This window comes from Chrysochloris asiatica, unplaced genomic scaffold (genome assembly GCF_000296735.1).
Source record: "Chrysochloris asiatica unplaced genomic scaffold, ChrAsi1.0 scaffold00091, whole genome shotgun sequence".
NCBI classification, from domain to species: Eukaryota; Metazoa; Chordata; class Mammalia; order Afrosoricida; family Chrysochloridae; genus Chrysochloris; species Chrysochloris asiatica.
In genome coordinates, this window is record NW_006408609.1 from 2,269,490 (window position 1) to 2,284,062 (window position 14,573).

The 14,573-nt window shown below is 38.1% G+C and overlaps 1 protein-coding gene across 3 annotated transcripts in view; it reads left to right on the plus strand.

Annotated features, from left to right (window-relative positions):
- ROBO1 (roundabout, axon guidance receptor, homolog 1 (Drosophila)) overlaps positions 1–14,573 on the plus strand; it is a 1,434,915-nt gene that overhangs the window by 1,196,877 nt on the left and 223,465 nt on the right. For all 3 annotated transcript variants that reach the window (XM_006866438.1, XM_006866439.1, XM_006866440.1), the window contains one exon: positions 3,383–3,540. In XM_006866438.1, the coding sequence (XP_006866500.1) occupies positions 3,383–3,540 (158 nt within the window). The remainder of the gene's footprint in view (positions 1–3,382; positions 3,541–14,573) is intronic.

The following is a 14,573-nucleotide window of genomic DNA, read 5'->3' on the forward strand; positions in this document are numbered from 1 at the left end:
GAACAACTGCCTCTTGGTCCAGGTACAGTAATTAATGCACATTAAATAGAAGGATTATATGTGAGTATATATTATGGCTTAGTCAGATGTATATGCATTTGTGTTTAGTATGGAGGTAGGACATACAAAGAATTATAAGACTAAAGCATATTTTTGTAAGCCTCTCAGCAAGTGAGGTTTTGGAACCAAACTTTGAGAGTGGCTTTTGAAATAATGGGTTGAACATTGTTTTATCTGTACTTTGTACTTCTTACATAAAAATATTTTTAAATACTAATGGAACAGTATTTAAAGGAGCTCTAGTAGTGTAGTGGTTATGAATCAGAGTCAGCAGTTCAAAACTACCAGCTGTTTTGCGGGAGAAAGATGAGGCTTTCTGCTCTGGTAAAGATTTACAGCTTCGGAAACCTTGTACAGGGTCACTATGAGTCGGAACCGACTGCACGGCACATAACCACCTCCACCACCACTCAATGGAACAGCCAGAAAACAGTTTTAACAGCAAATTGTATCAAATATTCTGTCCAATAAATTATGAAAAATTTTTTCATTTCAAATCTATGCATTATATCAGTAAACATTTTAAATGCCTTCTTAAATAGTTCATTAAGATTTTTCATATTTTATTATACAGTGGATCAAGAAAATGAAGTCAGGGAAAGATAAGCTGACACTTGTTGGTCTTCATATTAAAGTAACCTATCTCCATCTCTGTTTGTAAATAAAGACAATAATATTGACAGAAGTTAAATACATTGTTCAGGATTACCTGACTAGTAAACAACAGGGTTTTGATTTATTTTTTAAAATAACTGATTCTAAGTAATCCATGATACATAGGTATTATCAAGGTACTGAAGATAATTTAACCAATGAACTATTTTTGAAATATGTAATGTTTTATCCACACTTATTCAAACAGTTATAAACTGAATAATACTGCTTATAGGGCCACTGTGGATCAGAATTTACTTGATGGCACATAACAATATTATCTTACTATCTAGTTGAGACTAAAATAATGAATCATTTTTTTCATCTAAAAAGTAAGCTTAATATTATAAATGGAGCTAATGGTATCTTTCACCCTAAATAGGTTTAAGGATTGGATAACCCAATCCTGCATAGGGTTTCCAAGGAGCAGATGGTGGGTTTGAACTGCCAACCTTGTAGTTAGCAGTCCAGTTCTTATCCTACAGTCCCACACCAGGGTAAGGAGCTCTGGTAGCATAGTGGTTAAGAATCAGGCTGCAAACCACAAGGTCAGCAGTTCGAGACTACCAGCTGTTCTGCAGCAGAAAGTTGAAGCTTTCTATTTATAGCCTTGGAAACCCTGTACAGGGTCACTATGGATCGGAACCGACTCGACGGCACTTAACAACAACAACAACAACATATATATATATATGTGTGTGTGTGTGTGTGTGTGTGTGTGTGTGTGAAACAGCAACAACATAAAAACACTTAGAATATAGAAAAACTATATTCTTGATAGTAATGCTGGTATGGTTTGTGGCTCAGTGCTGGTAGGAGAACAAAAGCAATGATTTTGAATGTAATGACTTTATCTAAAACTTAAAAAATGTTATATATATTAAATTATATAATCATTTATACTAATTAGAAATATGATTAAAATACCTCACTAAATGCATGTTTGACTATATCTTTATTTTACTTATAATATTCTTATTTTTTTTATCATTCATCTAATTATACAAAGCTCAATTCCAATCTGTTGCATAAGTAAAAGGAAGATTCAGTTATATTTTTTAGACACATGGATGAGAAAATGTAGGTGGTAGTAGGCAGAAAATACAATAAAATTTAAAGACAAGCCAAAATCCAACTATATAGCTCAATACAATTGCCCAATGTACTGTGAACAATATCAAATGATCTCTGCTGTGTATGCTTAAGTTTAAAGCTCTTTATTGAATTGTGGAGGTTTGTAAGTAGGTATCAGGAGCTCCAGTGGTATAATAGGGTAAGCATATGTGGTTCAAGATGACCACAGGAGAAAGATGACTCTGTCTGCTCCCGTAAAAATGTACAGTCTCAGAAACCCTAGGGAAGCAGTTCGACTGTGTTATCGGGTCATTGTGAGTCAGAATTGATTTGATGGCAGTGAGTGTGAGGTTTCATGTTTTGTAAGTAGATACAGATTCTCCTAGTTCTGATATCTGTCAACAATCCTTAACATCCCTTTGCTTATCAAACTGTCCTTGTATAGCAGTCTCCCCTCTGTGTATGTTTGTGTGTAGATGTGTGTCTGTATAACTCAAAAGTGATTAGGCTTAGGACTCACCCTAAGCTGGTGCTGTCTCATTAACATAACAAAAGATATTCCCTATTTTCAGACAGAATTACATATATAGGTGCTGGGTCCAGAACTTCAGTGTATATTCTTTCAAAAGGATGCAATCAATCTACAACAGATAAGGATTCTAAAATGTCTTTTCTCCAACTATACAGAGTTGTAATTTTATGCCTTGTATTATTTAAGTGTGGCACTTCAGAATAGTGCACCGAACCACAAGATAAGTTTGAGCCACAAGGTCGGTGGTTCAATCCCACCAGTCACTCCTTGGAAACCCTATACAGGGTCGTTATGGGTTGGAACCAACTCAACAGCACTTAACAAAAGCAACATTATTTAAGTGATAAGTATATTGGTCTAGCTTATGGTGAAAAGAGGAAGAAAGAGTAGTGAGAAGCAGTAAAATGGAAAGATTTTTGTTCAGTATCCAGACTAATTGGAAAGGTTTTAGGAATGAAGACATGAATGAGAAGGAGGAAATTCTTCCAAAGGTCAATTTTGAAGTTGTTTTACAAAGAAGGGGATAGGGATTCAGAGTAGGCAATTCCCTATGATGTTTACTATACTGACTCTGTGGGAGTGCTGTGGCTCCTCAGAATAAGTGTTTGTGAGCCACAGGGACAGACATTCAAGTCCACCAGCTGCTCCATAAAAGAAAGATGAAGATTTCTGCTCCCACAAAGATTGAAAGCCTAGGAAACCTTATAAGAGTTGCTATGAGTTGGAACCAACTTGAAGGCACTTAACCACCACAACAGCATAGATTCTCAAAGATGTATTGAGATAGGTATTTGGAGTGAGCATAATGGTTACGAATCTGGCTGCGAACCGCAAGGCCAGCAGTTCGAAACTACCAGCTGCTCCATGGGAGAAAGATGAAGCTTTCTGCTCCCGTAAAGATTTACAGCCTCGGAAACCCTGTTCAGGGTTGCTATAGGTCAGAACCGACTTGATGGCACATAACAACAACAACATTATAACAAATACCTCTTTTGCTGACGTTCAGAGAAAAGGACTGCATGTATCACTGTTGAGTATAATTATTCAATTTTGTTCTGACAGTACTACGGGATGATTTCAGACAAAACCCTTCCGATGTCATGGTAGCAGTGGGAGAGCCTGCGGTGATGGAATGCCAGCCTCCACGAGGCCATCCAGAACCCACAATTTCATGGAAGAAAGATGGATCTCCACTGGATGATAAAGATGAAAGAATAACTGTGAGTATCTCATTTGACAATCAGGAACATTTGTGTATCTAGCTATACGTCTTCTTCACCAGAAGAAAAAAGAAAAATAAGGTAGATTATTTGAAATAAAGAGTTGTATTAACTCCCATTTAAAATTAGTTAAAAATGTATTTTAGTTTCCTTTGTGTTGACATGAAAGTAAATAAGCAAAACGTGCTTTTTAATTTGTAGTTAGGAAAAGTAAACTGTAGCTTCTGTTTTAATGTCTTAGAGTTAACACTTTTATGTATGACTTCAGGTTTACAAAATCTCCATGTGTTATAGTAAAAATGGTTTGTTAAATAGTCCACAAACACTACACCCTACTTAAGTTAGTAGGATCTGGGATCTTTAATGCTCACGAGCAGCCATCTAAGGCACTGCTGTTGATTTCTCCATGTTCAGAAGAAAGAAGTGTAATGAGAATTGAAAATGCTTAGAAACTGTTAGTCTAATGAAGTAATAGAACATGTGAACATCAGTCTCCATGACTCTAAGATCAAAAGAATTCTATTGTATCTGGCTACTACTACCAACTGCTCTGAAAGTGATCACATTAGAAGATCTCAGAAAAAGTGGAAGAACACGTGGAACAAAATTCAAAATTATTTTTAAAAGAGCAGCCTTACTGATCAGAAACAGACTTGAGGAACCCATGACTATGCCCCTCAAGTACCCTTCAGGTCTAGGAAGGAACCTCATCGTCTTGGCCCAGTTTTCAGCCAAGCAGTTTTTCTTGTTGTTAGGTGCCATTTAGTTAGTACTGACTCACAGCGACCCTATGTACAATAAACGAAAAACTGCCTAGTCCTGGGCCAACCTCACAATTGTTACCACGTTTGAGCCCATTGATGCTGCCACCTTGCCAATCCATCTCGCTGGAGGTCTTCCTCTTTTTCTCTGATCCTCCACCTTACCAAACATGATATCCTTCTCCAGCAACTGGTCCCTCCTGACAATATGTCTGAAGTATGAGAGACAAAGTTTGGCCATCCTGGCCTCCAAGGAGCGCTCTGGTTGCACTTCTTCCAACACATATCTGTTAGTTCCTTTGGCAGCCCATGCAACTTTCAATATTCTCCTCCAACACCATAATTCAAAAGCATCAATTCTTCTACGGTCGTCTTTAGTCACTGTCCAGCTTTTGCATTCATATGATAGATATAAAGCAGTAGATAAGTATAAAGTAGGGACAACAACACTAGTAATATATGCTCACTGTGGAATGGTTAGTAATTCAAAATCAAAATCCAGAGGGCAAAGTTGAGAAGCAATGGGAAGATGGGTGGAAATTAAATAGAAATCATGGGGAACAGATGGGATCCCTGTTCATGGAGGAGCTTGCAATCATTTAGATGAAACAAATTTATGATTTGTTGAATGTAAAACTGATCATCTTCTCTGTAAACTTTGACTGAATTCACAACAAGTAGTTTAAGAAAACGGTTTTAAAAAATTAGTTGTTTAATATCTTTGTAGACATTCTAAGTTAATTCAGAAATTTTATGTTTGTCTTTCCTTTTTAAATTGCATTTCTATTCTACAGAGTTCCATATTGTTTATGGGAAAAATCATTCTGCATAATGTTTAAGAAAATATTTTCTATAAAATAAAATTAGTTATTATATGTTAAATTACTCCTGATACGATTTGAGAATTATTCTATTTATAGTAAATTACCCTCATTGATAAGGGGCTCTGGTAGCATAGTGGTTACGAATCGGGCTGCGAACCTTAAGGTCAGCGGTTCGAAACTACCAGCTGCTCCGCGGGAGAAAGATGAGGCTTTCTACTCCTGTAAAGATTTACACCCTCGAAAACCCTATACAGGGTCGCTATGGGTCGGAACCGACTCGATGGCACATAACAACAACAACAACCCTCATTGATATAGTACCTCTTGATGTCAGTGGTTCTGTGTAACCTCATTTTTGTGTGTGTGATGTTTATTAAAACACTGAGTATAATCCACTCCTCATTGGTTCTATAATTGAATACTATCCTGTTACAGACTTCTTTGTTGATTATACCATGATATCTGTCCAGTGTGGACGCATCCAATAATTAAAAGCCCCTAGGAGAATGGAGTCATAGTGTGGTGCTGTAGGTTAAGCATTGGACTACTTACCACAAGGCTGTTAATTCAAACCCACTAGCTGTTCCTCACAACTATCTCAGTGGCACTTAACAACACCAACAACAAGGAGAATTGATGTGTGAGGAATAGGTCACTGCAAAAGTTGTAGAGGAACCAAACCAAGTTGTAGCAAAGACCACATAAACCTAATAAATGCTTGCAGTTTCTGGATAACAATTTAGCAGATAAGCTTGAAATTTAAATAGAGAAAAGTAGAGAAGGTTATGGAGATAAGGATTTAGGGAACTTACAAGATATTAAAACATTTTTTTTCTGTAATGATGTGAGACTATACCTCTCAAGTAATTTTTATAGATCTATGCATTTGGGTGAAGATTAACAACTACTTTCAATAGACACTGAAAAGCCACATGGCAAAGTGGATATTCTTGTTTTGGGAAATGGATTCAACAGTACGGAGAAACAGATATGGTAAAAAATACTCTTGTTGCTGATAGCAAATTCTTACTTGAGTTATGTTAATGTCAAACAAGAATTGTTGTTCTTAAGTACTGTCAAGTCAGATTTGATTCATAGCGACCCTGTATAAGGTTTCTTAGGAAGACCTACTTTCAGTCCAGCGTATTAACCTGCAGCACCACACCAGGACTCCCAAACAGGAATATGTTGCCCTTAAAATGTATTCTAGATAGTTTAATGAACATTATATATAGTCTCCTTTCCCTACCCTTATGCTTCAAACACCTTGAAACCAAGGAGAAGCTAGTGAGATTGAACCACCGATCTTGTAGGTCAAGCAGATTTTGTGGTCCAGTTTTATCCTACAGAGACACACCAAGACTCCTGTCAGCATGTACATGCTGTTTTAAATATAGGACACTGGAATCACTAAGGGAATGGCTATAGACCGAAAAAGAGGTCCACTGTTTGAGTGAAAGCATGCAGAGAAAGAGTAGAGCAGCCTTAGCAGGAGCAAGCAAGTTGTCATAAGAAAAAATGAAGAAAACTAGAAGGGATACCAAGTAAAGATGGTGTTTTAAGGAGGAAACTATGCCTGTGTCACATGCAGCTGGTATATCAACTAATATGAGGATTTAACATTGACAATGGAGTTCTGGTGTGGCACTGTAGGAGAAGCACGAGGCCACAAGGACTGTAAGGTCGGTGCTTCAAACTCACCAGCTGCTCCTTGGAAACCCTATACAGGGTCTCTGTGAGTCAGAACCGACTTGACAGCACTTAGAACAACATCAGCATTGATTATTGGACATAATAATTTGGTAAGTCATAGATCATCTTGACAAGAACAGTTTCAGTGGTGTCATGAGGGTGAAACCCCGACTGAACTGTCTCGATAGATATTGGAAAGATAAAAATTGGACAAGGGTATAGACAACTATTTCTATCTCACATAATGGTTCTTGGTGTTTGTGTGCTGTGGAGTTGATTCCAATTCATAGCAACCTTGTATAGGGTTTCCGAGGCTGTAAATCTTTACAGGAACAGAAAGCCTCATCTTTCTTCCTCAGAAGCGCCAGCAGTTTCGAACTGCTGACTTTGAGGTTAGCAGCCTGACTCATAACTACTACACTACCAGATCTCCTTATCTCACATGATGTTGTTGTTGTCAGGTGCCATCGAGTTGGAACCGACTCATAGCGATGCTATGCACAGCAGAACGAAACAATGTCCGATCCTGGACCAACCTCACTACCGCTGCCACACTTGAGTCCATCAATGATGCCACCTGGCCGGTCCATCTTGTTGGGGTCTTCCTCTATTTCTCTGACCCTCCATCTTACCCAGGGTGACATCCTTCTCCAGCGACTATTCCCTCCTGACAACATGTCCAAAGTATGAGAGATGAAGTTTAGCCATCTTGGCCTCCAAGGAGCATTCTGGCTGCACTTCTTCCAAAACAGATCTATTGGTTCTTTTGGCACTTTTAATATTTTCCTCCAACACCACAATTCAAAGGCATCAATTCTTCTACGATCTTCCTTATTCACTGTCCAGCTTTCGCATTCATATGAGGTTATTGAAAATACCATAGCTTGGGTCAGGCGCACCTTAGTCCTCAAGCTGACATCTTTGCTCTTCAACACTTTAAAAAGTTCCTGTGCAGCAGATTTGCCTAATGCAATACCTCGTCTGATCTCTTGACTGCTGCTTCTGTGAATGTTGATAGTTGATCCAAGAAGAACGAAGCCCTTGACAACTTCAATCTTTTCTCCATTGATAAGAATGTTGTTTATTGGTCCAGTGGTGAGGATTTTTGTTTTCTTGACATTTTGTTTTCTCACATGATAGGTGGATATAAAGGTGGTTGTAGTTTTACTTCATAGGGCCCCACTAATCTTAAAGGTTTCGTTTTTATTGTGTGTTGTTGTGTGTTTTGACACTGACATTTTAAAACCACTAGAGGACTCCTCGCACTCACCCCCCTTGAGCTTTCCTATTGTATTAGTTGCTGAAGCACAGGAGATGTTATGATTTATGTTTAACTTCTATTAACTTTTTCCTCCATTTAAAACAGTCTATTTTATCCTGCAATCTACCTGACCTCCTTACCACCTGGATCTCTGTTCCTTTGTTTTTATTTTCTTTCACATTGTAATTGTTTTGATCATAAACTGACCTCCCATATCCTCTAAATTTGGTCTTATAGTTTTGTTCTGTTCTGGTCTCTCCGAGCTGTTGATTGAGTTCCAGGTGGTGCTGCCACATATGTCAGTCACTGGTTGTTGTCTATTCTTATTGGTTCTCAGTCCAAAGAACTCCCTTTAGGATGTTTTGAAGTATTGGGTTGGCTTTGGCAAAATCCCTTACCTTCTACTTCTGCAGGAATGTTATTACACTGTCTATTTGATTGACAGCTTTGCTGGGTAGACGATTATTGTTTGGTACTTTTTTCTTTCAGTGTTTTATATATGTCTCCCCATTGCCTTCTTGCCTGCATGGTTTCTGCTGAGAGATAAGAGCTTAATCTGATTTGCTTGCTTTTGTAATAACACTTCTCTTTTCTCTAACTGGATTCTCTCCTTCTCTTTGATTTTGGAGACCTTGATTATGATATGTCTTGGAGATTTTCTTTTGGAGGCTGTCCTTACTGTGGTTCATTCAGCTTCTTGAATGCATATCTTTTTGTTTTTCAGGATGTTAGGGAAATTTTCTTCCAGAAGCTCTTCAGCTATCTCCTGTGTGGACTTGTGTGATTCTTCCTGTTCTGTAATACCAGTAATTCATAAGTTATTCCTGTTTATGTTGTCCCATATGAATCTTAGACTGTCTTCAGATTTTTTTATCCTTTTTTCTGCTTGCTCTTATAATCTTAGAGATTTGACTTCCAGCTCGCTGGTTCTGGCTTCCATCTCTTCAATTCTGCTCCTTTACCCTTTCAGTGTAGTGTCCATTTCTGGTATTACTAATCGTTTGGACCTTTATCTTCAGATTTTGAATTGTTTCCAAAGCTGTATCTATATTATCTGATTGTTCCTGTAGCACTTTCCTGACTTCCTCCTTATTTTTCTCAAACCATCTGTGAACCATTTGGATGTATCTCTGTATCATTCTCGTGAATTCCTTCTCAGGCAGTTCCAAAGGCCACCCTCCTTCCAGTGGGAAGTCTAGGTCTACCTCCAGCTCATTTGTGTTGATTACTCAATCTTGTTTCTTTTTAATGTTTTATTGTGAATTATATGATAGTTTACATGAGAGAACTTTAGTTTGACATTAATTCTATCGTATATCGTTTCATTGCCATGGTTCCAATCCCCTCCATGCATCATCAACCGACCAAAGGGTATACCCTAAAAACCCACCCCCCACACTCCCCCCCCCCCCCCCCCACCAGTCTTCAGCACACAGTCCCTCTCCCTCTCTGGATCCAAAGTCCCCAGCCGCTTTATCACTCACGTCATCGTCTCTGCCTCTATCTCGGGCCTCGTTGCTTCTCTGGGTAGGGTCCCGCTCTCGATTCTTCTCCATTGATGGTTCTAGAGACCTCTGCTCCTAGACTGGGGAGTTAATCACTCCCTTCCTTGCTATAAAACATCTACCTTTACATTTCCAACCCTCACAATCGGTCCTGATAACAATTATTCACTATTGTATCACAAGTGACCCATCTGCGTTTCATTTCATCAGCTCCGCCTAGACAGATTGGATAGTACTCATTGGAGATTGTGCCTTCCTCCATGCCTCCTGGCTCTAGGTCCCCTCTTGAAAGCTTGTAAGCCAGTCACTTCTTGCCTTTGTAATCCCCCCTCCCCCATTTTGGGTATCCAATGTCCAAGTTGCCCATCTCTGTCTACTCTGTGTGTGGAGGGGGTGGGAATGTTGATCTTGTTTCTGGACATGTGCCGAAATGGTCACTTGTTATTGGGCATCTTCAATAATTAGGTTTTCAATATTTAAATAATTGTATGTTGATGTATCATTGAGCTTTCTGATTACCTCTAAGTAGATGTGATAAGGAAATGAGCTTCCCTTTTCACTTTTCTTATTATTCAACTCAAGAGTAACTATAGCAGGTGTTGGCTGTCTGTGTGGTATTTAGCAGCTAGTATTGTCTCTTGCCTGGATGGTGGGATTTTACAGGGTGTGATTGCAAATTAACTACAAGCCACAAATGCTGTGTCTTCTTGGGTAACATAGGGAGAGAAAGAGCCCCTGAAGGTAAAAGGGGGACCAAAAAACATAACTGCAACAGCAAAAAAAAAAAAAAAATCAGGTTTGGTACTACAGTCTATAATCGAATAAAAGAAAAGAAAAGAAAAATATCTGTAACAAAACTTGAGTATGACGTTAATGCCCCTATCTCAGCCAGCTGGGGTGTTCTGGGAGACCGTTCTGTTTTAAACAGTTCCTGGTGACTCCTCCCACTTCCGCAATTCTGGGCCCAGAGATATTTCTTCAGCAGAACTGTGTGCATGATTGTAGAACCCTCCGGGGGGTGGGCAGTGTCCACTTGCTCAGGTACCCCTTCTAGTCACCACAGTGACTGTGTGCAAACAGCGAGAGACCAAAGAACAGAGAGATAAAAAAGGAAAGTCCACACCTGTATCTCCGAGGATTGTCAGAACCTCTGCGGTGGGAGTGCTCCTCAGTTCCTTGACCTGCTCAGTCTCGCCCCTATGTTTAACTTCTATAGCAACTTCCTTTACTTCTCACTCTCCAGTGGGATTGTTGTTAAGTACAATCAATTTGGTTCTGACTCATGGCGTCCTTATGTAGGATTTCTGAGGCTTTAAATTTTGGAAGAAGCAAAAAGCCTCATGTTTTCCCCATGGAACTCCTGGTAGGCTCAAATCATGGACTTTGAGGTCCCAAGTCCAGCTCTTATCATATGGAAGCACTTCTCTCCCACTAGACGAATTTGTTGTTGTTGTGAAGTGCCTTCGAGCCGTTTCAGACCCATAGCGACCCTGTACAGGGTTTCCAAGGAGCAGCTGGTAAGCTTGAACCGCCAACTTTGCAGTTCAAAATGGCTTTGCAGTCTGGCGCATTAACCCACAGCGCCACACTAGACTAATACTATCCTTTAATTCAGAGGTGGGGAACCTTTTTTTCTGTCAAAATTTATAACATCATTCACGGCGTACAAAATTATCAACTTAAAAATTAACCTGCTATATTTGGTCAAACATTTAACAAACTCTCAGGTAATGTGACAGAGGAGTCCTGGTGTAGCACTGTGGCTTAAGGCGCCAGACTGCAAAGCTGTTTGAACTGCAAAGTCAGAGGTTCAAGCTCACCAGCTGCTCCTCAGAAACCCTATGGTTACTATGGGTCAGAATCGACTGTACGGCACTTAACTTCTTCTTCTAATGTGACAGAGTCCTGGTGTGGCGCTGCAGAATAATGTGCTTGACTGCAAGGTCAGTCTGCGGCGTAAGGTCGTAAGTTCAAACCCACCAGTTGCTCCTCAGAAACACTACACAGGGTCGCTGAGAGTTAGAACAAAATTAACCACAGATATGAAGGAGGGACTTTTAGTGTGGTGCTATAGGATCAGCACTGTAATACAAAGCACAAGGTTGACAGTTAAAGCCCACAAGCTGCTCCTTGGACTATGAGTTGCTTGCTCACTATGAGTTGGAACAGACTCAATGGTACTTAATAACAACAACACTGTGATGTTTGGAACTGTAGTTGCCTTAGCAGGGCCAGACTAAATGATTTCGAGGGCCTTACATGGCCCACAGGCTAGACGTTCCCCTGCCCTACATTAAAGGACACAGAAGACATTAGAAGTTTTGTGTAAATATGAGAACTATCTCAAATCAGAAATCAAACAAGTTAAAGTCATAATGTCCTTTGACTATAAAATGGTGCCAAGTTGTTAATGTACAAATAATTTTAAAATCATTGAAATGCTGCCAAAATGATGATCCACAGTAATGTTCCATATGCTAGGAAGTTGAAACATCTGAAATTTTTACTATTTCTAAGACCATCTGTGTATTTTGTATGAATTATGATTGTTGAACTGATGAAACACTAGAGGTAAAAAACACATTTGTACATACAGGAAAATGAATAGATTAAAAATCAGCAGTTTTCCCCACAAAACTGGTACGATTTAAATTATGATTGTTTTTGTTTTATGTTCTTCCTCTAGGCAAAACTAAAATTGAGTAATTAAAGCAAAAACTTAAAAAGCATAAACAGAATGCCTGGTAATATTTCCAATTCTGTTTCCTTTTTTTTTTTTTCAAAATTGAAAATAAATTCTTAAGAGATATTGGCTATTAGATATTTTATATAGTTTTTCTTTCCTAAACTTTGTTTTCAAATGATTGTTTTTATTTCTGTTGTTAATTTTTCTTGCCAGATGTGTTGAGTACAGATGAACAGGAGATTAAATCACATAATATCTTTATGAAAAGCAATTGAAAATTGCACGGTTATTGCTACAGTTTTGGTTATAGGCATTTCTAGAGTTCTTTTATGTGGTAGTTTTCTTTGTTGAAAATTTGAAGTACACTTCTCCCAGCTGTGAGAACAAAGACACACCCTACAAAAAGGGGAAATATGTAATTGAATTGTAGCTGCACCTGTATTTTTTGATGTTCTTCAGTCGTTTCTTTTTACATTGACCTGGGTTCTGAGCCAAATTTTAGATGTCTGATGATTATAAACCAGGAATATATAAATAGCATTTTCTTATTCTCCTCCCTGGTGGAAGAATCCTTTAGAACTGTTTTGGCATGTATTTCTTAGAATTATTTGAAGGAGGCCTTAGATAGTGTTTGTCTCTGGTGTTCTTTCTATGAGCATTTATATTTAGAATTAGAAATAGCAGTAATTTAACTGGCAGACTAGATTACATTTACTTGATATGTTTGAGACTTTGTTGACTTCATATGTTTGAGATCATTGTTATTAATAAATAAAAGTTTGTCATAGAGTTAAATCAGAGACAAAAGGTGTAGAACAACATTCAAAAATGGTTTATAAAGTGATACATTTACTTGTTTTCATCACATTCTGAAAATATTACTTTTACTTTCAAGACAATTTTCTACTATAAGAAAAAGATAATGTTAGTAAAAACAAATTGGGAAAAAAATTCTAAATATTGTGAAAATGTATCCATGTGTAAATTTTAAAAACTAATATCTTTAAATTAAGGAAAAAATTTAAAACAATTTAATGTAGACCTCACAAATATTTCTTCGAGATTATAAAAGGACATGATTATTTATAAAGATGGTCACTGACAGAACTAAGTTGACTAAAAACTGATATGTATACAGCCAAAAAGTTCCAAGGAAAAATGTGGTATGAATTTGGATTTGGGGATGGAGCATTAAGAAAGAGAGGGGAGAAAGTAAGTGATAGAAAACATACTATATACTAATAGTATTTTTTAAATTGCTGTGAAAAATATACTAATAGTATTTTTTAAATTGCTACACATTTTAGAGTTGTTGATGTGGGTGACTAATATTATTATCTTGGTGAAAAGGTACATTTGTTTAAAGTCAACAGTTTTCAGAGTCACCTGCAGTTAGAATACCTGAATCATCAATTTTCCATATGCTTCTATTGAGTCTCCATGAAGATGAACATTCTCCTGGTGGTAGCTACTGGAATTGCAGGCATAGAGAGGGGAGAGAAGCAAATACAGCCACCTACTCAAGAGAATTACTTATAAATGAAATTTAACTATTATAGCATAAGAACAAATGTACTAATAAACTAAAATACTAGATCATTAAATAATTTCCCGGTAGTGAATAATACAAGAGTTCACCTTGTTATCCTGAGTCGATTCCTTTACAGCAATACTAATAAGTGCAGTGGCAAGTGATGTGGTCATTAGATGAAAGCAAAATGATAGTGCATGGTGTTGCATTTGTGTCTATACTTTCAATCTGGAAATCTTTGAACAAATGTATCAAGTTCAGGGATGGTTACTATTTGGGCACCAACAATGGATTTATCTAACAGAAATAATGATAATGACCACTATTACATTTTCTTTGCAATATCCATTTAATTCCCCTCAAGACTCAGTGAATCTTTCTATTGTAACACATTCACATCACTCAACTTTTCTGGTGATGGTTGGTTATGTGCTGTCAAGTCAGTTCTGACTCATAGTGATCCTGTATAGGGTTGCGAGGCTTGACATAGCGGAGGATCAGTGAAAAAGAGGAAGCCCCTCCCCCCAATGAGCTGAATTGACACAGTGGCAGTAGCAATGGGCTCAAACTTAACAACAATTGTGAGGATGGAGCAGGACTAGGCAGTGTTTCATTCTGTTGTGCACAGGGTCTCTATGAGTTGTAATTGATTGGACGGTACCTAACAAAAACAACAACAAAATCTTTATTTGAGCAGGAAGCCTCATCTTTGTCCAGAAGAGTAACTGGTGGAGTCACACTGCTGAGCTTTCAGTCAGCAGTCTAAAGTGTAA